This window comes from Lonchura striata, chromosome 2 (genome assembly GCF_050655825.1).
Source record: "Lonchura striata isolate lonStrDom1 chromosome 2, ASM5065582v1, whole genome shotgun sequence".
In the NCBI taxonomy this organism is placed as follows: Eukaryota; Metazoa; Chordata; class Aves; order Passeriformes; family Estrildidae; genus Lonchura; species Lonchura striata.
In genome coordinates this window covers 20,716,416-20,741,383 of record NC_140704.1, presented here as the reverse complement: position 1 = coordinate 20,741,383, position 24,968 = coordinate 20,716,416, and the positions used below count along the sequence as shown (strand labels likewise).

The window sequence follows — 24,968 nt, the reverse complement described above, 5'->3', positions numbered from 1 at the left end:
CATTCATGAAAAAAAAAAATTAGTAAAAGAGATATCAAACATTCACCTGTCCTTTTCCAATCCTGACAGCAAGATGAACTAATGGAGGAATATATAGGGAACAGCTGTCCTAGTCTCCAGGTGAAGAAAGACTGCCACTAATAAAAATAATTATGGCTGTTTTATTAGGAACTGGGATATGACCAGGCAAAAAACAACAGATTAATTCAAGGACACTGTCCAGACAATGCAGTGCTATTCAAATTTTTTAGTATTACTACTCCAAGCAAGAGATTGTACTACAGACCAAAAACAAATCTGCCCCAAGATATCTAGAAGCAGCACCAAAAAGAACAGAGACTTTATGAATGAACAGAAGTGGTTGCAAGATGCATTGCATTGTAGAGTCAATAGCATACTTAAACCAATTTTCAAATGGTACCTTATGGTAAAAAAGGCAACCCCAACTGGGAAGAAATTATGATGTCTGGCTCCAGATCAGAAGGCTGAAGGATAGCTTTATTAAAACTATACTATATTACATTAATATACTATTTAAAGAGAGACTATCCTATTCTATTTACATACTTCTTACTTAGCTATCAACCTCGTGACTGCCTGCTGAGAGTCCAAGAAACAGCCGGATCCCATTGGTCATTGAACCCAAACAACCTTCACCAGAATCCAATCAAGCAATCACTTCAGGTAAACAATCTCCATACCAAATTCCACATGGGGAAAACAAAGGAGCAGAGATAAAGATTGTTTTCTCTTCTTCTCTCTGTGCTTCTCTTGAGAGACAGAATTATGTCTCTCTGTCCTGAGAATGTGAATGCCACAGTACCTCTTCAAAAGATGACTATATGTTAAATCTAACCCAATATTTTAAAAACTTTTCATGTTTCCATGAGACCAATAGGCAAACTACTCCTGTTTCTATGTAAAATCAATGCAAATTTGAAGTTGAACTGGACAGAACTCTTTTAATTTATCATCTAGGCACAGTTTAAACAGACATAATGAAAAGGAAACCAGATGATGAAAGCATATACAGCAACAATGAAGTGATTACAGCATTAGTAAAATGCAAGTATTTGTAAGTCACATATGATCATGTGAAAACAAACACAGAATACAGCACTAGTAGTGTCCCTCTAAAACAATAAAGATTATCTTGTCTTACTGAAATGTAGAAGACCTAGTTACAACAAAGTCTAGCTTTACAATGAAGGTAGAAGTTCATTTATACCTTGGGAGAATATCAAGGATATAGAGAAAGCTCTTGGTCCGTGGATCGGACACGTCACCTTGCAGGCCAGTTCTAAGAAAGAATAAAGAAACACCGGTGTATTACTCAGGGCACACTGGCATTTGAGTTACATCTTTCTACAGAATGCTGACACTTTGCTTTGAGTTTCGAAAGGGGATTCTGCAAAAGCATCACGTACAGACAGGAGGACCTGCTCACAGAGGCAGTGTCCTGAGAGATGCTCTAAGGAATGAATGTCTGCCCCTGGAATCCATCAGCTCACAGCAAGGTTAAAATGGAAGCATTCAGTAATGAAATCCACTCCCCTGTCTGCAAAGGCTTTAGCATTCTGGTCTTGTCCAGCAAAGCCTTTGAACATACTTGGCTCTGAATGAACAAAAAACCCCCACTGGGTTTCTGGGAATACCCTGCTATTTTGCACTGAATATATTAAATTACTTCTATGAATTAAAGCCTCATTGTTCACCATTTAGCAGGATTGAGCCCACATGAATAACTTTGGAATCAATTTTCTAACACTAAACTGGAAAGATTATGTAGGTTACAAAAATGGTAATGATGCCAGGCGTGTGTTTCCCTAGCTTATACTTGTATTAGCTAATAAAAAAAAAAAAAAAAAAAGCTTGGTAAGATAAGAGCTTTAACATGTATCTAAATTAATTAGCCATACAGATTTTTCTTTTCATCGTATTATAAAGAACAAAAATCTGAAATGTTTCCTATATACATCAGAGGTTTGTTGTTTTGTTTTTTTTTTTTTTGTACTAATTCATTTTTACAGATCAGTACCATTTTACAGAGATTGCTTTTCAATCTTAGAACATTCAATGAGATATACTTTCTTACACAGTCATTATTATCACCATCAACAGACTTTTTTCATTAAGCTCCTACTTTGCATGAGTGCAGTTACTAGAATCTTACCCCACTGGTCACTGCTGTCAAATGATATGAATTCCAAATTAATCTGACAAATAACATCTCATTAAACTCACTCTTTAATCATCAAGATATTTCTCCTTATCATCCATAAAATCATTTCAAAGCCATTATCCTTCTGGTCTTGGCTAAAATAGAAATATTCTTCAGAATAATCTGTCTGTGTACATGAGTACAAATAAAACCACATTACACTCTTAAGTCTCAGGCAGAACTGAGAAATTCCAATCCTCCTTCTGGAGTTTCCCCAGAAAAATATTAGATTAGTATCTAAAAGGAAAGGCAGGACTCCTAAACACTAAATTTCACTATTAGAGGAACAATACAGTTCACAAAATTGGTGATTAGGTTAAACTGAAATAATATATACATATGCAAGAAGGTGATCAACAATTAAGATGCAAATTGCTGCATTTCTTTCACTTCAGTAAACATCATGGTGAACAGAGCTATAACACATTTTCTTAGGAAGAGAAAGATACACAGATTACCCACACATAGTGTCACTCTTGATAACATTTCTCCTTTGACCATATACAGTGCAATAACTACACTTTTTTCCCAAGTGTGCTGTATCTACCTTGTAAAAGGCTGACAGGGAGGACTCATCAAAATCATATCAAAAGATAATCTGTCAAATTCTTTCAGTGTTATGCCCTGAAAACAGAAAAAAATTGAAGACTGTTGAGTGCTGTGAACTGTATGAAATTCTCAAGTAATCTTTCCAGTCAAACCCCTCTTACTTCCACTTAGCAAAAAACTACCTAATATATCACTTGAGCTAGTAATTTAAAAATATTTTCTACCTTGGCAGACCATAAAATGTAAATATGCATTCACTGCTCTTCATATGAAACAAAACACTAATACTAATAAGGTTAGCATTTATACATAATCGTGAGGTTTGTATCTGTTCATTCTTTGAGGTGTTTAGTGGTTCTTTCAGTCAACTGTTACTTCTCCTGAAACTAAAGTATCATTACTCAGATAGGAAGTCTTTGAATATCACAACCAGTGTTCACATACTCAAAATATGTGTAAACATATCTGAGAAGAAAAGTAGCTCAAGTGCAAATATGATAATTTTTACGGATTCAAATTATGGGTTTTAGCTCTTAGGAGCCCACTGGCAATGCATCCTATAAAGTCTATTTCATAGTTTTTCCCCCATAAAAATTAGTCAAAGATATTGTATGGCTGGAGTTCTCCTCTACAAAGACAATCCTGCTTAGAAAATAAAGAATTAGGTCTGTGGTAGGAATTAATTACACTGGTAGAAATTTCTCTAAACTAATTTTTCACCAACACTAGAGGATCAACACATTAAGGGGCCAGGAGGGAAGGACAATGATCAAGTAATTATGACTTGGACAAAGAAATCACTCCTTACATATTCTGAGGGATACCTATACAGCTAATGTAGCTACCCTCAGAACACTAGAAAAAAGCTGCTATTCTTTTCCATTATATTTGAAGAAGGTGTCACTGGCTCTAATAATCTGCTCTTGTCTTCTATAAAATGATACAGGCAAAGATTCATATTCTTTTTCCATTATAAAACAATAACCTATCATTTAGCCAGTTATAATTGAGTGCTGAATAAGCAATTAACCTTTAGCCGCCTATTTAACTCTTACTTAAACTGGTGTCTTGAAACAGGCACAGTATCTTTTACTGTCATGTTGTAAAACTGTAAAAGAAGATTCAGAAGTATACAGTAATTTCTAACTCAATCCATGCAAAACGTCATGCCTAGCTTGCCCATCATCTATTAATACAGAATCCAATTTTACTTAGTTATTTTTCAAATAATTTGGCAAGTGACAGAATTCCTAAAACATTTTATCTATTGAGCCCATTAAAAAAGATTTCAAGAGTGTTCAGTCCAATATAGTTTTTTGTGTTCCTCTGAGCCCAACTATAACTTCAAAACAAAAGCATGCCCCTAGTAATTTAATTAAATTTTTTCAAAGTACATGAAAATATTTTTTTTAATCCAAAAATATGATTTTTGACATTCCTTCAGTGATGATAAGTGTTCCTCTTGACATTTATATAACCTTTCTTCATGCAGAAGGCAAGACTTACAAGAAAAGCCTTCAGTATGAAATCCCTCTTACTTCAACAAGCAAACACAGCACAAGCAACCAAAGTTAATGCAAAACTACTTTATTCATAATAACATAAATATTTCTGTTTCTCTTGTTAGTAATAAAGACAGTGAAAGCAACTCACATCTTACAAATGCCAGACTATGGTGAAAAACATATTAATTACTCACCTCAATAGTTTTTGCCCATAACGGTGTGCTGGGAAAGTTGTGCTTATAAACATCATTGGCAAGAGTGTTCACATCAACAGCAGCTACAACTTCTGCATGTGTGCAGCTTTCTAAAATTAAAAAAATAATTTGAAAACTCTAGCTTCTCTTTACTACTCTTAGAAAAATGTATTTGTTCAGTTGTCTTACAGCATTGCTCAAAACCAAAAGGCAAATTACACAATCAAATTCTGCTGTGTTATCTTTGAAACTTTGTATAAAAAACATACTGTTTTTCTAATCATATGGGCAATACTTCCCTTCTTTATATATCCAAAAATGGAAGCTAAAGTAGATTAAAAAAGTAGATAAGTAAAGTAGGTAAAAAAATTCCAAACAGGGTGCACCTCTACAACATTTTCACCTCTGTGCAGGTCTCTGTGGCCAGCAAGTTCCTGGCTACAGGAATCCTAAGTCAACCTGCCAAGCCCCACTGCCACTACCTTATTCTCTGACAACTTAAAAGAAATAAGTGTGTTATTTTAGAGACTATTTTTTCTCATTATGAAAAAATAGCACCAATACGTTTGACATATGTCTACTCTTCCAATAAAAATTTAAGCTTCCTGAAAAACATTTGTGCTTACATTTCAGTAAAGCCTTAGGCCTCAAACTCAACTGCTGCCTCCTTTGAGTTAAAGGTCCCAAAATACCAAACTTGGCAGCTTCTCCTCCGTTGGACAAAGGTGTTATTGAAGAGAGGACAGTGTAACAAACTCACAGCTAAAACCCTGAAATAAAAATAAACTAAAAAGAATGTAAATAAACAACTGTTAATTTATAGAGTAACAGAGTAATAGGTTCTACAGAAGCTAAAGAGATAAAAAGAGCGGTGTTTACTCCATTGCTCATCATGTCACACTATTTGTTATTACTAAACACAATACCTTCACTGAAGCTTCTTATCCAAGAAGACAGGTTGTGGTTACTGTCACAGCTGCAGGCAGAGAAATGACCCTACCTCCTGATACCCGAGATCAGTATCAACCACCAGGATATTTACATTATGGTCGGCATTACAAAGCCTCAGATGAAACACAGGCAACTTTAAAAAAACTTTTGTAAACCAAAAGAAACAAGGCAAATAGCCACATGCCTTCGAATAATCTATAAATATGCTCAAGTAACACATTAACAAATGAACTTACAAGACACCGTATGAATTACTGCTAGTCAGCTAATTATTTACAGTTTGAGAAGATAAAAGCCCAACTGGAATGATCCCAGCACATTTAATTTTGAGTAATGAAGTTACCATCCATCCACTATCTTTCAGGTTTTCAAGGCTGTCTTAGTCAAAACTAAGATGAAAGAGAAATCTGGGTATTGAAAAAAATGTAGCAGACATTTTAGCAAGGACCAAGCTGGTTCTTCCAGGTTTATTTGATGCAATCGAGGGCAAAAAGATAAGGTTTTTCACAAGATAAATACTTACAGACCATTAAGGGTCAACATACAAATCATTATTTGCCATTACTGTCTTGACCTTTTGACCAGAAGTTGTAACTGAGAACTAAATACAGGTGTATCCACAAGGACAATAGCATGACTACACCTGAGATTACAGAACAGGTAAGTTAACACTGACACCTAGCGTGAAAAGAAAGCTGGATGAATGCCTCAATTTACAAACATATGCAAGAACCAATACTCTCATCTTCCTAAAACAAAGCTGCAGCATCTAAGTAACAGGAACAAACTTCCAAGACTGTTAAGAGACTGCTTTTCTCACTCACTCCTTCAGTTCTTAAAACATATTGTCCTAACAAGCTAACTCTTACTGTGTTTTCCAAGTAATCCAGAAGAAAAATAAAATTTAAAAAATCAAGACCCTCAAATTATTATCTAAATTAACACATAGTTTAAAAAGGGCAATTGGGAAGGCAAGCTGTGTGCTTTCTCTCACAACTCATGATTCAGACATTCTTTTTTTTACTGCCATCCATTCAATATCTCCCTGCACACATACAAGCAAAAATAGCTACTGAGGACTTCACAGGCCCAAAAGGCTGGGGATACTGGAAGAGAGCACACAGCTAATAGTAACCTATTGGATCTCCTTGCAATACAATGTTCAGTCTAAACCAGAGATGTAAACCAGCATGGAAAATGGACAGGAACTTTTCTTGAAGTATTCCATCTGAGATCCTCTCTTCCTAATTCAAAGACCTGATAATTTTTTCAAAGCTTCTCCTCCATTTCAAATTTGCAGCTCACTTGAGAATTCCTGTTACAGAACACACTCCCTCTAAAAGCTGATTAAGCGTATTTGTGTGGAAATGCCCTGGAAACACATGAACCAGCTCAAGCAGACAAGCAGCTCTCACACATCCAACCTAACAAAGAAAAGCTTGTGTAAATTTCAAACAATGAGAAAATGCAACATTTTTAAAGAACTTCTCCTGAAAGTTAAATAACATTATGTCAAGCTGTGATATTCTGTTTTTCTATAGCAATTACATTTACTACTTGAAAATTACTATAAGGAATGCACCATAAAAAAAGCCTGAAAGCAGAATCTAAGAAAAACAGAATCAACACTGTGTTTAACTATCCCCACTGACAAAAGGCACAAAACCAACTCAGGAATCGCTGACTTGGTGGGATGTTAAATCAACTCCCCAAAATACATAGAAGAACTTCAATATATACACATACACAGCTCTGGGGATTTTTTTATCTCCCTCAATAAAGTACATCAAATTTTCAAAACAAAGATATTTAAGATAATTACAAAATGCAGAAAATAGTATAATTTTATTCAGACTAAAGAAAAAATAATACACATATCCTAAGTGAAACTAAGAGGCTGCTGGAATACATAATTTGCAGGATTCCTCAACACCAGTCTTTGAACTGAGACTTTTCATTTCTGAGCAAGATGAGTTCAAATAGCTCAAATGGAAGCCACAGACATGATGGGGAAGTTACTGAGGGAGGTGTTACAACTTATTTTTATGCAGACTAGATTGTAGTATTTTCTCTTGGCTGAAAGCAGGTGAAATCAAATTTGTATCATCCTATTAGTAATGTACTAAAAGCTTAAAACCTATTGGGACACAGACAACAGAAAACTCTTTGACTGTTACTTAAACTGTCTAAAGAGGCAGCAATCACACTTTGGGTCCCAGTTCTCTACTGAATACACAATGCTTACAAAGCCCTTTCAGCTATGGAGTTGTCATTCTTGAGGGGAAGGGACACTGCTGTAAGGACTGGAAGGTGATGCATCTGAAACAAAGACAGGATGTGTGCATTAGCTTCTGATTTGAAAAAGTAAACCCAAAGAGTGTCACCTTCAAATGCCAGAAATAACATTTCTGACATTACAATATCTGTCCTTTTCCTCTTTAGAATTGATTCCTTTGTCATGTGTTTCTGCAGACTTTGAAATTAATATAGATCTGTTTATATTCACTACTGTACTTTTGCAATAGAGTCATCAATGTCAACAAAATACATGAAATACACTGTGTTATAGCAAGGGTAGTGGTAGATTGTAGTATACTGGAAAATAGGATCCAGAACAATTATCTGTTCTGACAGGTATATGGAAACAGATGGAAAAGGGAAGATTAGTCACAAGTTTTGTCAGTCCTGTTTCCTTTTAAAACAGAGAGCAAAGATTTAATTTCTGAGTTGTCAGTTCTTGGCTGAAATGATTAGGCTGAACTGTCCATGGCTACAGTCAACATGACTATCAGTAAACTCAATACTTGGTTCCTGCAGAATATTTAGCAACTCCCTTCACTGCTCTATTTGTAAAGGATTCTATCATGTTAAGCCATATAAACCTTATAAACTTACATTATAGCACAACTGGTACCATCCTGTGCTACAAAGAGCTGTATTTTGGAGAAGCATTAAATTGAGTTTAGGCGTAAAAACTTGCTCAAACCAGCAATCTGTTGTTTTGCATTGTGCTGAATGCCAGAGCCAGTTTTGTCTCCTTTGCCTCTCCTGGTGGGATAGCTTTGCCCAGTGTAAATACACACACCAGTTTACTGTGCTGTGCAATTCACAGAGTCAATCAACTAAAATGAACAAACACAGCTGACAGAGCACAAGAGACAATAGCTGTTACTCTGTAAAACTGAAATATAACAATTGCAGAGGAAAAATATCACCAACTTCATCACTGCAAATTTATGGTATTTTTTTAGAATATGTCCTTTAGTGTTTCATGCAAGAAGACTCTTTTCAGGGACCTGGCAGATTACAAATGCTTGTGGCAGAGACATGGAACCCATTTTTCACGGGAAAGCTGCCTAAATTAATAAACCAGTTTAGGTTTGTTTTGGTTGGGAAGGAGGGAGAGCGGGCTGTTTGTTTCATGGAAAGTTACTAAGGAAATTAATATGTAGCCATAGATTTTCTAAAAATAAACCACTATTTTTCACTGCAGAAACTCTGCACTTTATAAAGAACAAATTAATTCACACACACATAAAAAAAATTATCATAGATTTAGACATATTTGACTTAAACATTAATCTTTATAAATACTAAAAGGCTTGGGCTACAGCATGGGAAGAAGAAAGAAATGCACTTTCATCCCTTAGCTGCCTCAGTCTTTCAAGAGTATGAATATGAACAGACCCACTGATTTCTGACTTTAACTAAGTTCAACTTTACCATCTTTTGATGGCATCTTTATGAAAAGATACCAGCAAAAGATGGTATATTTTTGCAGGTCTTTGGCGTTAAAATATTATTATAAAGCATTCAAAATCTAAAACCAGAAATTCTACATGTGCTGAATTATCTATAGCTAAAGTACCAACACAGAGCTAGACAATCCCCAAGATTTTTCTTTTTCAGCTTCAGACTGAAACCTACATCCAGAAACAACTTTCTCAACTTTCTCTTCACTGACAAAAAGAATGTGATTAAACTATGAAACTATGTACTCACAACTTCTATGTACTCATTACCAGGAAATACTTACAAGAGACTATAAACTTCCATCAATATGTGAAAATGTAATTATTTTTTACGGTAGGCAAGGACAATCTCAAAACCAATTGCATAATATTTGGTGCCAAATGCATTCTATGTTAATGATAGCTGCCAAAACAACAATCATCTTCATCCTGCAAGCTATACTACAACTAAGTTTTTGAAAGATCACAGCCAAGAAGGGCATTGAGGTAGAAAAGTCAGTGTCAGATTTCCTGAGAAATACCTATTTGACAACTGAAACACTGGCAATTTCACAGAAAAGTAGAAAGTGGGACCAGCTGAATTAACCATAACTAACTCCATTACATGGCAGGAAGTAGGTTACAAGAACTGCAGAATCCCTTTTGTTGAGCAAGGCTTTTCTGGGATGCTGCCACTGAAATATTACATGCTCCCTTAGTTGTCTACATATTCCTATTATTTTTCTTGGCTTATAGATTCACTAGAAACCATACTAAGATAATATATTATTATACATAATCATCATCTGTTGTGCATCTGGCTTATGGAAGCACTGGCACAATGGAGGCCTTTCTTTCAAACTTCATATTTATATGGAAAAAAAAATCCTACAATCCTTCTAATATTTCTATACATGATTTAAAAGAAGATGCTGAACAATCTGCCACTTGCTAAATGAAGGATAGGATGAGAGACCTTTTCAAACAGCATGGTTTCATGTACAGATACAGGCCAAAAACATGTAAGAAACACATTATTAAAGTACTTACAGCAGAACATTCACTTCTTCTCTGTTTTATTTGCACGTAAAAGCAAACACTTTAATGCCCCTTGACTTTACTTTGTTCATTCATAAATTGTGTAAGAAAACTGAATCCAGATGTCTAAAGGACTTTAAAAACCAGGAGAAATTATCAAATGCCCAAGTACATTTCTGCTCCTAAATGAAATCCAATTCATCAAAAATAGTTTTATATAATAACCTGTTCTTAAATACTTTGTGCAAATTTTGTAGGACACCTTTTAATCAATTTGCCTATTACTTTTAATAAGATTCTAAACAATATTTTCATCTAGAAGTGTATGGTTTAGACGTTTCCTGAGACATAAGCATTTCCCAATGCTTATGGGCTAGACTCTCATAGGCTTCCCAGACAAACAAGCATCCAGATTGAAAAATATTATACCAACTGTAATGCAAATAGCTTTGTGTCTAGTCACTTTGCAAATTTCAATTGGTACCCGACCATTTTGAACTAGTTAGGGTCATTTACACAAATAATAAATGTCCTTACTTACAGTCTCTTTATCTGCTTTGGCTGATACCACTACAGAAAAAGCTCAGTTTTACTGTTCATACCTATTGCCATTTCTTCAGTCAAATGCAAATCCATAAGAACAGAAATTACACCAAAGACTGACACTGAATCAGCTTTGTCAGCAAGTTCAGAAACAGTAATGTAGAAGTAAATGCACCTTTTCAGGAAATTATAAAGGGGGTTTAGTTAAGTCCTTCAGTCTCCAAACTACACCATTAAGTGACATGATTTCAAGACCTCCTGTTTGCAGTAACTATTTGCTGGGGCATCCCTAATTCTGTGTATCTTGGACAAAACTTTACAGTCTTCAGATAATCTAATGAGGCATTCCCAACATTCCCACACTTTTAGGTATTTACTGAGTTATAAATTATGTTTTCCCAGGTGGAAATTCACAGGACATCACATCTAGCATTATAATTTATTAAACATTGCAGCACACTACTAAGCTGCCCCAAGACATCCATTATTATGGCAAAAACACAGCTAGATAATTCAATAAAGAGTGAAGAAACCATGGTGTAGACTAACTTTCAGGAACCAGTCCACTTTCTGCGGAAATATGGAAATATTTTATAATACAACAAACATGGATAGCTTGCCATCACTTCAAGAACCTGGTTACCAGAAAAGACGCATGTTACCATTAGTGTGTACACCATATAGAAGACATAACACACTGTTTTCATTCTACAAAACCTCCAAAATGTGCAGTTCCAGGCAAAGCTATACTTGCCTCTTAATAAAGAATGTCTCTGGAAATAAGGAAAATACATCCTCAAAAACAGGTGGCTAGGAATAATGCAGGAAACTATTTTGTTGTGTATTTATATACATATAATAAATACATTAAAATATATTTTATATATTTATGTTCATAAATACAGCACTTAGATACATTCAAGCAAAAATAGAATAGTAGGAAAAATGCTACTCTGACAACCGTGTGTTTTAAGTAAATAAATTATGCTAAATGGATTTCAGTCCATAAGCATAGCCTTAATATTCCATAGCTCCCTGGAAAAATAGCAAGACAAGGCAAGTTTCAACTGGATGTTTTTATGACAATGCTCTCTGCTAATGCTCCTGAAGGCTGAAAGATTTGAAGGATTGTAGTTACAGTTAAAATTGTTATCGTAAGCTATACTTATCATAAGTGATTATCGTAAGTTATACTAATGTGTGTTGAGACATGGCCTTCAAAGTAATAAGGTCCAGGGTACTTTACAACAGAAATCAATAACCCTAACTCAATTTTTAATTTGGGGAAGCCAATTCACAGAGAGTCTACAAGATCTGCTGAAGGTCACCCGGGCCATGCTTTAACAATTCAGCAAATTGAGCTCCAGGGTTCCTTCTGCCAGATCAAAAACTCACCTGGGAACGTGGTGTGAACTCCCTATACCAGCTGAAATTCCATATTTGATTTTCATGTTTATAAAATATTACACCAGCCTCAGATGGTCAGGCTTGCTCATACTCAACACGGCTCAGCTGTTCACCTAACTATGGCCTATGAAAACCAAGTCCACGTGTGGGAAACCCTGGCTCCTGTGGTTATCATCCTGGGCATCCCAGTGATCCCCATCCCATCTGCAGCAGGGGTGCCTCTGTATGACACAGAGCACATAATAACAAGCACAAAATCACGGCCTCTGCAGAAGCAGCTGCCTGGGCCAAACAAGGAGCAGGGATCCTTAATTCCAGTCCCAACGTGCTCCTGGGTACCTGGTGCCACACGCCGGACTGGGCCAGGGGCTATGGGAGAAGAGGGGCCACCTGTGCCCGCCCATCGGCAAGGGAGGCACCCTGCACTGTCCCCCTTCCTCGAGGCGGGGCCCTCTCGGGAAGGAGGATGGAGCCCCCGAGGGCGGGGCGGGCAGCACGGAGCCCCGCGGGCCGGTACCTCTGAGGGCCTGGTGCATCCCGCCGATGCCGCTGTACAGCTCCAGCACCCGCAGCGCCGCCATGCTCGGCCCGCCCCTCCCGCGCACCGCCCGCCCGTTCCGCCGCTTCCGTCCCCGCCCGCCCCGGGGAGCCGCGGGCCGAGGCCACCGCCGGCCCTGCCGCCCCCGGGGTGCCCGTGGGGGTCAGGCCGAGCCGGGGCGGCCGGCGCAGGGAGCGGTGGCTGGGCGGGTGCCCGAGTGCCGCCGGGGCCCGTCCTCATGAGGGGAGGCGGTGCGGCTGCTGCCGCGGGCTGGCGCTGCCGCGGGCCCGGCGGGCCGCAGTTAGGCGGACGGTGATGTTTTCGGAAAGTCCTTTCGCAGCCCGCACAGGAAAGAAGGAAATTACTGATGAAACTGCGCTCATTTGCACCAGCGCTTCTTGCTAAATTGAGAAGGAAGACACTGCTCAACGACTCTGTTGCCCCTGAAAAGTGTCCACTCTCTTAAACAAATATATATATATATATCTGTGTGTGTATGTTCATATATCCGGTCTTTTAAACAAATACATATATATATGTGCGTCTGTGTATGTATGTACATTTATATGTATCAACCAGAGTAAATGCGTCACAGACTGTTGCATGGGTTACCCACCACAGTCAAGCAGACACTCACCTACGCCTCAGTTTGCAGATTCAGATTGTAAAGTGAAGATTAAAAATTAAAAAAAAAAAAAAAAAAAAAAAAACCAAACCAAACCTGAACATGTTTCTCCACTAGTTTCTTGATTTGATTATATTGTTGTGGAGCCTTTTGGAAACCTGTCAAAAACAAGATGGGTTTAAGGAATAGTTACTTTTCTTTAGCAGCTGCTTCATACACAGCGTGTCATAGTAGCTCCTACCACTTGATTTAGAGTGGGGGAAGAAATTTTAGCTGAAACTGGAAGGCAAAAAAGGAGGTAAATCTGCTGCCTTTCAATGCACTCCTCCAAAAAAACCAGGATGCATGACCTGTGGAAAACAGTGAAATTAGAAACAAAATTTCAAAGTAAAAATATCAGTCCTTGCCAGTTTTTTTTTTCAAAACAGTGCCATCATTCACCTGTCATTCACCTGGATCTTCATTATCAGTGCTAGGGCTGCTGCTTTATTTGTCAGCCATAGAAGGTGACTAAAACAAGAAATTCAAGTCTATATCTAGTCTACATCACTTGAAAGGAAGTGCGGCAGCTGAGACACCAGAGGAGAGCAGCAGGCTTTGCAACCAGCTGCATGCAGATTTCCTGCATTGGTGGTTGATGGAGAACTGAGAAAGTGGAATTACATGGTGCAACAAAACTAAAAATGTGCTTAGTGGTGAAAAGAGTCATGGGACAAAGATGCTGAAGGCTCTGAAGAAAATTGGTCAAGATGAGGAAGATGGGTTGCAAAGAGCAAAGTTGTTATCAGCTAAGAAGATACACTTTAATAGAACCCATTCAAGTTATAGATGCAAGGTGAAAATAAAGAAAAAAGTTACTTTTAGACTATTGAAACCAGTAAAGCCGATGAATGAGTTTGAGTTTCTTGTCTACAGACCACAGCAATGCCAGATACTGTGATGAGTGGGAGCTGTAGTCAGCCAGAAACAGTTCATTTATTTGGAGCTACCCAGTACCTGGAGCAATTAATAATAGACAGGAAGACAGGGATGAGATCTGTTTTTTCTTCTTCTTTCTCTGCCTCAAAGGTATTTTTGCCATTCATACACAGGAAAATTGGAGTCATATGGAAAAAGCAGCAGAGATGTGTCTGCTGTGCTGGTTGGTGGCATTAGATTCCCAGCTCAGGGGAAATCCTCCACCTACTTCCTCTTCCAGTGTAGTAAACTGGAGAATATGATCAACATGCCTCCACTCTGGCGACAAAAAAAATTAATAAGCTAGATTGGGATTTTATTGGCTTCCTTATGTAAAGAATGGGAAGCACCAAAACTTCCATAGCACTCATTTTTAAATAACTGGCAGCAGTCACTTTTATAATTCTGTATGACTGTGGCTGCCCTAACCTGGTTGTAATTATTAATTGATAGCTGCAAAAAGAACCAAAATGAAAACAGGGAATCTGGAAGCAGTTACTTGTAGTGTTCTTCACTTTAAAAATGTAAAGTCAACATAATAATAACCATACTTTCTTCATCCAAATTTAGATAATAGTATTTAAGGCATGCTGCTTATTTCAAACAGGAGCAATGGCTCAGAAGTGCTGAGGTCCATGGCCACTCATATCTTGCTTCTCACAGGAAAACCTGGAATGATGGCAGAGGGAGGGTGAGCCCTGTGAAAGCAATTGTTCATCCTTCACTCAGAAAATCTTGCTAACATGTGCTGCCATTGTCATGGGGCAAGCTAAATGTTGCTCACACTTTGTCTTGTGACCCCAAAGCAGCCACGTCTGCAAAATTTCCCAATTGGATCTCTCTGACTTACTGAAATTCGGGTATTGTGACAGCTCCATTTTACTCTTCTTCATGCATATAGGATGGATAGGATTCCCATAAAACTCCATGAACATTAAATTTTATTAAAAGATGAGGTTAATAGCAGAGTTGAAGTCCAAAGTCCAACTTTGGACTCTGCACTTTTTAGGACACAAGTATGGGCTGATTCATGTATCAGTTATGGCTCCACAATGTTGTTTGCTTTAAATAACAAATTAAAGGCTTTTCTAAAATGATGTTAATTTATTCTAAATGGGCACATCTACAGAACTATGATAATGCATTGATGAAACAGCTATTTGCTTGACTCAATATATTTATAGTAAAATCTATTTTAAGCAAACTGATCTTTTAATGATATTTTTAAAGTTATTGACATAAGCATGTGATACCAGCATTTTCACTGAGACAGCTTTGAAAACTCCTGCCTCCTACCAACTAGCATCGTTTCCTCAATGCAGAAGTTTCTGGAGTTTGCCCACATCTCTGATGAACGGTATGATACAGATAATCATGCTAGGTCTGAAATTGTTGCCTTGGTAACCAACAAACATCCAGTGAAACAGCTACATGTGGTTAGAGGAACACGAAACCACTGCAATATTTTCGCTTCTCAAAATGCTTCAGAATTATTAAAAACATTACAATTAGCAATGCTGCACAAGAACATCACAGAAACATGCCCCCTTCCTTAAGATTCTGCATTGTACTTGGCAACTGAAAAACAAAATTACAAAATATGAATGGACCACGTAATCTTGTCTTCAAAGTGAGAAGCAAAGATTTTCACTGCTCTGTTTCTATAATTCAAAAAAGGCACACAAAACTCCATAAGCAGTTACATGTAAGGCTCCTCCCTGGCCTCCCCTTTGCAGCAGAGCAGAGCCAGCAGGGCTCACCCCCAGTCTGCAGTGCCTGCCACTGGGTTTTGTGAAGGCCATGAATGTAACCCCTCAGCATAAGGCTGCGTGATGAAAGGTAGTGGACTTGAAGCTGGGAATTGTTTGTGACCATTTCCTCTACATTCAAAAATTTGAGAGAACAGAGAAAACCTCCCTCTGCTTGTACACCGGATGTTTAAAAATGCCTTCATGGTGGTCAGCCAAAATTTTGTAAAAGCAAATATCAATGTTGATGGCTGAGCAACAAAAAATGCTTCTTCTCTCCAAAGGTCTGATATAACCTACTAAATGCCCAAGTGAGGATCAGGAAGAGTATACAAACATCTCTGCTGTCTGGAAGGGAAGCTCATATTCTGGGGCAGAAATCACTGTGGCCAGGAAAGAATGTGAGGCATTTCATACCCTTGCAATGCAACCAGTGAATTGAAAAAAAAATCACTGAGAGCATATGGCATCAATTATTGTTTCCATAACCATTGGCCCAGTAGGTTACTAATAAAACTGAAGACCTTTTGCTGTTTATCAAAGTCTATCTTTATCGGATGTTATGTTTCAGAAGGGTATTTATCAGAGTTGATTTCTGCTGAAGTGCTGCTCAATAAAAGTAGCTGTCGACCACAGAGGCGGTGCTTCCAGGAAGCCAGCTGGGCTGTGCCTGTATGGCTGAGGAAGTCTATGATTTTCATTTATAATGCCATGCATCTGCAAGACTAGAAATGAAAGCCACATCAAACTAGGTTTGTCAGCCTCTCTCAACGCATTTTCTAAGAACTCTATACCAGGGAAATTTATGTAGCTGAAATTATTTGGAAGAGTGATAAGACACAAATATTTTTAACCTTTTGCTTTTCAAATATATTAATAGCTCCATTTTAGGATTTTATTTTCAGGTTTAGGGGCTAGGTATATACTCTGTAAGCAATAAGGAATAAAAAGACATTGCTTCTCTAATTAAATATTTACTTTTCTGGCTTAAATACATTTAAATCTAAATAAATCTGGCTTGTGTGTTACATTTGGCCTGCAGTGGTTAACCGGGCTGGATGAGAGGCATATGTTAACATTATGTTATTGGCTTTCTTGAACTTACACATTCCATGCTTGCCAAAAATAAATTTATAAAAAACTATATAGTCACTGGATTGAACAAAACTGACTCAGAGCTCTTTAAGGTCCCTGCAGTCAGGCAAAAGATTGCTGGTGCAATGAATGCGTTTTGGCTCAGACCTTTGAAGGGTGACAGCAGGCACAGAGCCAGGCATTTGTTAAAGGGGGATCAGTTCAGGATGAGGTAATGGCGTGGGAGATCCCAGCTCGCTTGCAAGGGCAGGAGGAAATGATGTGGTGCCTCCTGCGCTCTCAAAGGGAGGGGAGGGGAGATGAGGGAAAAAAAGAAAGTGCAGACGGTGAGCCTGGATATGCCTCTTAACTTCTTGCTTAAGGCAACAATTTTCACCTGCAGTATCCCTGTATGATTTGCACAACTTATACTGTGCAAACTGAAAAAGACTTATAGCTGTATGTCATTGTTGATCACACTTTCTGATCACAAGGCCATCTAGTATCCCCTACAGCTTTTGTACACTGCAGTTTTGTCTTTTAAGGAGATCAGCCCCTGCCTAAATGTTGGGGTTTTTTTGTTCAGTCCATGTGGTGAGTTTAATCTCTGACTATGAGTAGCATTATTTAGCACAGGAAATGAGATCTACCATGGTGGTAGGATTTTACCAGAAGGGTATTTTCTCCAAAGAGAAAGAAAATGTTTAATGCAGCCATAGCAGAGCTGTAACTGTGGCCCTGCTGAGTGACCTTAAGATTAGATTAAATCAAAATTCTATACAGTGAGTACTATAAAATCTGCCCAAGAAGATGAGCACTTGGTGCCTAGGCAGCACAGAGATGTCTTCCACCCTGGTTCTATTGCAGGCATTTGCAAATTAGTTACTTTAAAGCTATTTGATGAGTTAGTTTAAAACTATTTTATATCAGTTATGGATTGCAATTGCAAAAGTTACTGTATTTAAAATATTCACTTTCTGGCATTGGATATCTGTCAAACACACCAATATAATATTTGCCCAAAAGTCTCTTGGAAAATAGTTTATAATAAAAAACAGAGTTGAAGAATTTGTGAGATTTCATAAGGATAAACTGAAATAAAGGATAAATTGAAAAGTTATTGTGAAAAAAATGTAGGAAAAATGTAACAGCATCCTTTTTGGCTGCTTTTGGGACCCCTTCCTCTTTCCCCTTTGCCTCAACTAAGAACAAATGCTTTAGATTTTTTTAAAGTTGAAACAAACTTTTTTTAGAAAAAGGACTATGAAATTAAAATGTTATTTTTACCAAAACAGCTTGGAGAGAGAAGCCCCAAAAAGCCTAGCCTAAAAGGGCCAAGAAAGCCTAAAATAGTTCTTTCTGAAAAACAGAAATCTTCTTGCACAATACATATGCCAGAATCAACTAGCAGTGTCAAAATTTAGTAGTAGGGAGTTGGGCTTACTTAAAACTCCAGCAAATATGTTTCACATAATTCACCAGAAAAATACAATGGGAGATTGTTGGAATTGTCCATTGGGAACCCTGCATGTCAGATGAAGTCCCTGAGGATGATTTTATCACAGTTTTGGTGCCACATCAGATGTAGCACTCATCTCCAACAGTATAGGACACTGTTGTTCAAAACCTAACAATATTAAACTCAAGTAATTAATTAACCTAAACTGTGTATAATTCACATTGCCATTGGCAGTCCAGGCATCATCTATACTATTGTAGTACAATAGAATTGTGTCCTTTATCAGTGGGATAGCTCTCAAGATTCCTGTTGATATGACAGAAGCTGATTGTTTTTAGAATACAACTGCAGGTCAGTGGCATTACCATATTCAGGGAAAACCATGCCTCTCCTTTTGAAATATCCTGACATCTGACCTGTATGTTCTTTCATCCTGATGTGCTGGACTTACATGGTAGGCCTGGTAAATTCTGTCAGGAGTTTATAAAAATGCCTGATTCATGTCAAATAAACAGCTACAAACACTGACAGAAGTCTGAGTTATTAAAACTGAAACATCTACAAAACTCCTGAATAGTTGTCATGTCCTTCTCCTGTCATCTTACACATGCTCTCTCTCAACTAGTATGTGTATTGGACCATATACATGATCAAATTCCTAAGGAAAATTTCAGGTAGACAGTGAATTGTCTTTGTATTTGGAAACAGGACACTGTTTCCTGAAAAGATATGGACACCTTTGCTCTTCCAGACATTTGCTCTCTTCGTTCTCCATCCATATGTATCTCCTCTTCTGTATTTAACAAATTTTCCACTCAATTCCTTATGGCCCACAATATATTATGCATCTTAAATCTGGATCATCTTCCCTCCTTAATCCCAACTGGACACAGTATATTTATGCTTGAAAATTAGGCATAGAGCTGGCATGTAAAAACTCAGTCTTCTCAGCTTTGGGGTGTGTGCAGCGCCACCTCTTCCCTTTGAAAGGAGCCAATTAATCCCAGAATGGCTAACACAATGTATGCTCAGTTTATGAGTCTCATTGGAACCAAGGATTTGGCACAAACACTTCGACTGAGGAATCCACTAAAAACTTGGCCTTCAAGGAGCTAGTACTGTTCTGCTTGTCCTGGGCATCTCAAAGGAAGAATGGAACAATTGCTGCACACGATTAATGATTCCATTGCTGTGTCCTGCCTCTTCCTCAGAAATATCATTTCCTGGTATATCATGGCAAGAAAACATTATCCTATTTATGCTTTGTGTAAGCGGTGGAACTGGGGGAGAGGAAAGAATGAAATCACTACTCAGATTAAATTGTTTTTTGGCTAGAGGAGCTCTTTAAGCAGTTTGAGTTGAAAAAGCTTGGCCAAAAAGTAGTAGTAAATGTTTAACTGACAGGGTTCATTAATGGCGTACAAGAATCACTTCTTTCAGATTTTCCCAAAGAAAGAATGGATGGATGGATGGATGACTCATCGTTGAAAAAGTTTGCAACCTCAAAATTTAAAACAGTGAACCAAGACAGGGCTTCCCATTGTAATGTGACAAGTAACTGTTCATCCACACTGTTGACTTCTACTTGGATCAACAGTTTGCTGCAGGAATTGCAATCTAGTGCTGAGCAAGTCCAAGATGGTCAGCAGTGTGGCAAAGGACAGAAAGAAGCTACACACGCTATGCATTTTGCATAGATTCTCCTGAAAACTTGAGCTGCTTAAATCAAATATTTAATCTGATATTTATGATCCTTATAAAGTGCCTATCATGATCCTTGAACAATTTCTTGGTCTTTGATAATATACAAATTTCATGAAACAAGAATGTGAAGAGATAAAATTTCAAATTATCTATTTTGGGGCACCCAAAATCAAGACTGAGAGACTTTGTGTATTCTACAAATTGGTTCTGCTTAAAGAGTTTCAGGTTGAGCATTGAGCCTTAAACTATGCCAAACCTCTTCTCAGTTTGGAAAACTTCATTCTGTACGTCCCAGTCATTGCTAACTATTGCTGCCATTCAGTGCTATTGCTGTTAAATGCAATGAGACAGGGTGTCATTCTTAATTTGATTTTTTTTTAAGGTATGGATTATATAAATTACTATACTTGTCATAGAGCTTAAAAACTTCTCTTCTCTTCTTGTTCCTAGAGGTGTGCATGGTGTTTGAGACAACCTCAGGATGCAGGACTGTAGTGGCTTTGAAAATGAGCAAGCCATTTGGTACAGAAATGTCATATTTTGATACAGAAAGCTTCCTATTCTGGCAATTATAAACCATAGTAGAGAGGCATTTAAGGCATGACAATAATAATTCTTTGGAAATGTAAATTGTGCGATGGGGTAGCTTGACTCATGTCCAAATCACTTCCTTAATTATGAAACCCCTGCCAGTTTCATATAGTTCATTATACATTAAAATAGAATATTTTAGACAAACTTGTTTAGTTTTGAGTATAGAGCCTAGTCATTTACTTGAAAAAATCAGCAGCTAGTCATACTAATTTGATATGCTTTGCAACACTGGTAATGACAATAGGCAACATAATTTTTAAAAAGATTTCATAAAAGAATTTGCCAGTTTCTTTATCAAGACAAAAATTAGTCAAGGAGGTTACTCACAAGGGGAGAACTCAATGCTGGAACATTTAGATGTTCTGCAGCCTGGTGATATTCAGAAATCCAAATCAGCTTCTCCTAGTCAGAATTCAGGGAGATGGGTTATTAGGGCTCAGAAAAACCATAACTTCCCTGAATGCACTGGCCTTTCTTGGGGGCTCCTCCTTACACTTGGCTCTCAGCTAAAGAGAGGGACTTATCCTAGCTGAAGATTAGAGCCAGAATCCCTTTTTTTTTTCTTTTTTTTTTTTTTTTTAATAGGGATCTTTCTGTTTTCAAAATCATGGCAGTCTCCATGTTTTTAGGCCAGGTTGAAGGTTTTCTTAGACAGTGAAAGCCACAGCAGTCACTCAAGTGATAGGCCACAGCACTTACTCTGGCTGAGCACTACAGAGTATTCCTCCTGTTCAATTGTCTGTAGGGTGTTAAGGGTCTTTTATTTCCTCATGTTAAAATGTGTCCCCATAGCCCAGAGTTTGTTTAATAGCCATGGTGCAGAGGGTGCATGAAGGAATGCCTCTACAGCCCCATGTGTGCCTGGGCTTACGAGTGCTGTATGGTACTGACACAAAAACTATTGAATTTGCATGGCAGGATGTGTTTTCATCGGTATTTAATATTTATGTGTCTTTCTACACATCCTGGAAGCAGAAACTTTAGAAAAAGGGCATAAATCTGATTAAGAAAAGCATTCACATCTTTTTAGTCAAGATTTATGTAACTGGAAAGCACATTCAATATTTGGACTAAATTGTTTTCACTTCTTACTGTTTAAATTAAATGGTAAATTAAAAAAAAACTTAAAAATAAGTGAATGCTAGTCTTTTCAGTGATGTTTTCAGACCAACAGATATTTTTGCAAGGAAATAATAGAAATTCTGTCATATGGACTTTTTAATTTTTACTACAACTGATATGCAGTACAAAACCATTCAGGCACCCGTACCTTCTCTTTATGCATATCCACTTTCCCCATTAATGAAAGTTACACACAGTACAGGTGCCTTTTTGCTAAATATCTAGGACTTGATTCCGTACTTCATCTTGGCAGCAAACGAATACATAATTATGTGGGGGGAAAAAAAAGGCCTCAAAAAAAAGGCATAAAAGAAAATTTCAGTGTGAATTGAAACTCTTGTGATAAAACCTGTTTGATTTTTTAAGAGTGCCATTGGCTTAGCTATGATCTACTTCTGTAGAGGTGATGCTTTGGGTTGGTCCAGGGCATGACTGTGCACTGGAATTGCAAGGGAAGGCATTGCAGTAAACAGCACAGATAACAGCCAGTAGTTTATGAATAATCCCCAACGTGGTGCTGAGTGATGCTCTTAGCTGTCTGTTCTTCATGTCAGAAGTGGTCAAGATCTCCATCAGCCACTGCCTCTGAGAGTCCCATAGAATTTCCCATGAAACTAGACATTACTGTGATTTCATTTCTATTCAAAGTACACTCTCAGTGATGTTTATGGCTACATTGAGACAGTCTGTTCTGAGAAGGACAGTAGAGATCTTTTTGCATTTCAAGGGAACATGTTTTAATCCCCTAGGGAGTTTGTAATGCAAATGTGCATTAAATTTATTACAGCTTACAAGAAACTTACAGCTTCTTCCATTTGTACATCTGTGTAAATGCCAACCAGCAAAAGGCACTTAAAGGTTTACTGTAGTCCCAACAGTCAACAATATCTGAACATTTCATAGTGAGACACAGAAATGAGGTAGGTGGCCAAGAGCACATATGCAGCAGTGATATAAACATATGGAAATTACACTTCAAATATGAAGTGGGTGGGTCATATTTACTACAACAAATACCTTGGATTTTAGAGGCAAAACATTTTCTGAATGAGGATGATTCTTGCATATGTGTGCCACTGAGGGTTTTGTGAAGTATAAGTTGTGCTCTGTTAGGAAAACAGATGGGGCACCAGTACACCTTTAAAAAACAGTCTAGCAAAGCTATCAGTATTTCTGAGTACAGCATCTTTAATCCATGAGATTGTTGGTTATGTGCTGTTTTGCTTTTTGCCTACAAGTATGTACTTCTGTGCCAGGCCTCTCACAGGCTTACAGCTCAAACTTGATGGCTTAAATAGAGGTCTGAGAGGTTTGGGCAGCAAACAGCGTCCAGGCTGGGCTTTGGGAACCCTTAGCCTCAGGAATGCTGTGTGACCTCTGCCTCTTATTCAGTGGCTGAATGGAATGAGCTGTAGCCTGGGACTTATACTACAAGCACTTCAGTAGCTCAACCTTGTCAGCTTCCTTTGCTTGACTAAGCTTCAGTGAACAAAAGAAATTAAAACCTCAAGGACTTACATTTAGATACAAACTGCATTTCTGCACTTCTGGTTGCCAACAGAATGAAAGCAAAGCAGAATTTCCTTCAAAAAAACAAGATCTTTAATAAAATACATAGGTTCACATCCTTCCTTGTAAAGTACATTACCTGAAGTCAACAGTAGTTGACTAGTGGGAATTGGGGTGTGAAGATTACCTTTTTCTCTACCCACTGTTCATGTTCAGGTTTATCACAACTTCCAGAGAAGATATTTCTTCCTGCAGGACTGCAAGCTAAAAAGAATCAAAAATCAATGGTAGTTTTGCATCCCCGAAGTGCTGAAGCAGTACATTACAGATAATGTCTGCAATGTATCACACACTTCCCATAGCAGAGAAAAAAGATGCCCCTTACCTGATGCATCAGTGCAAAATCTCAGAATGTGAATCGTGCTTTGGCCACTCAAGTTTAAAGTTTTCTAAATGACAGAGATTCTGTCATCTTCCTTAAGCAATCTCTGAATCCATGCTGAAACAATCTGCTACTAAAAGTTTTTCTCTGTTAACTTTTATGCCATTGCTATTGGCCTGTACTACCTACATCACTCTTTTCCATTGCTGGTAGTCCCATTTTGATAGTAAAATTGCTCTGAAAACACTGGGACTTTTGTCTGGCCTTTTATTTTACATACATATTTGCAGATCATAGTTAATGAATAATTATAATTTTTCCAGGTGCTCTCCTAAGACTCTAACCATGCACCTACCAAAATGAATAGCAAAGTCTGTTGGGCACAACAGTGGAGAAACAAACTTCTGTTAAAATCTAGTCTGATTCTATCCTAGTTATTTTTCAGGAGCAAGATCCTGAATGCAGCAATCTCAATAATGTACTGTCCACACAAAAAAACCCCACCAAAAATTAAATTAGTCTGGGGATCATTGTTACAAAAATGGCAGAATTAAGCCTTAGGCATCTAACTGCTTACCCAGCTACAAGGAAAACATATTTAACCTGTAAAGTTCATGTTTTAATCATAGGAGCTGAGATTGCTATCATGGGAGGCAGCTGAAGAAAACACATACATTATTTTTCTGGTTGTTTATTTTGAAGACTTGGCAGCCCTTTGTAATACTTGGCATATTTTCTTCCCTGATCTTACTCTTTCAGAAAGCTCTTAGATATCTAGATAAATATACATCATACCTATAGAGGGTTTTTAATAGGTTATTCGGAGTATATTGCCAGGCCTGTGCCACTAAACTTGCCAACCCCTTCTTGCAGCCAGCACGCTCACTGGAGCGGGACAAGGAGACGAGAGGGGGAAATCCAGCGCCCGTTTCCGCGACGAAGATGCCGCTGCTGTCACCGCGTCCTCCCCGGGCGCACCGTGCCGGGGTTCCCCGCGGCCGCTGTGGGACACCGCCCTGCCACGTCCCGCAGGAAACCCGCCAGCCTCCCGGGACTCAGCCACGGCACAAGCTGCCGCCCACCCTCCGCGCCCCGCCGGCCGATCCGCCCCGCTCGC

At 38.1% G+C, this 24,968-nt stretch overlaps 1 protein-coding gene across 21 annotated transcripts in view; it reads right to left on the bottom strand.

Moving 5' to 3' along the window:
- The window catches only part of TRDMT1 (tRNA aspartic acid methyltransferase 1), a 41,381-nt gene extending 16,452 nt beyond the window's left edge, over window positions 1–24,929 (bottom strand). For 5 of the 21 annotated variants that reach the window (XR_014951030.1, XM_021551686.3, XM_085565989.1 and 2 more), the window contains exons 1-4: window positions 12,657–12,745; window positions 4,470–4,579; window positions 2,769–2,845; window positions 1,229–1,300 (exon numbers count right to left, since the gene is read on the bottom strand). Coding sequence is in view for 20 of the 21 variants with exons in the window: in XM_021551686.3 (XP_021407361.2) it covers window positions 1,229–1,300; window positions 2,769–2,845; window positions 4,470–4,579; window positions 12,657–12,720 (323 nt within the window). In the remaining variant the exon portion in view is untranslated. Of the gene's footprint in view, window positions 1–1,228; window positions 1,301–2,768; window positions 2,846–4,469; window positions 4,580–5,095; window positions 12,746–13,314; window positions 13,368–23,656; window positions 23,734–23,854 lie in introns of those variants that run through there. The other 16 variants (XM_085566073.1, XM_085566091.1, XM_085566078.1 and 13 more) reach the window with 13 other exon arrangements.
- Between the last annotated feature and the right edge of the window lie 39 nt (window positions 24,930–24,968).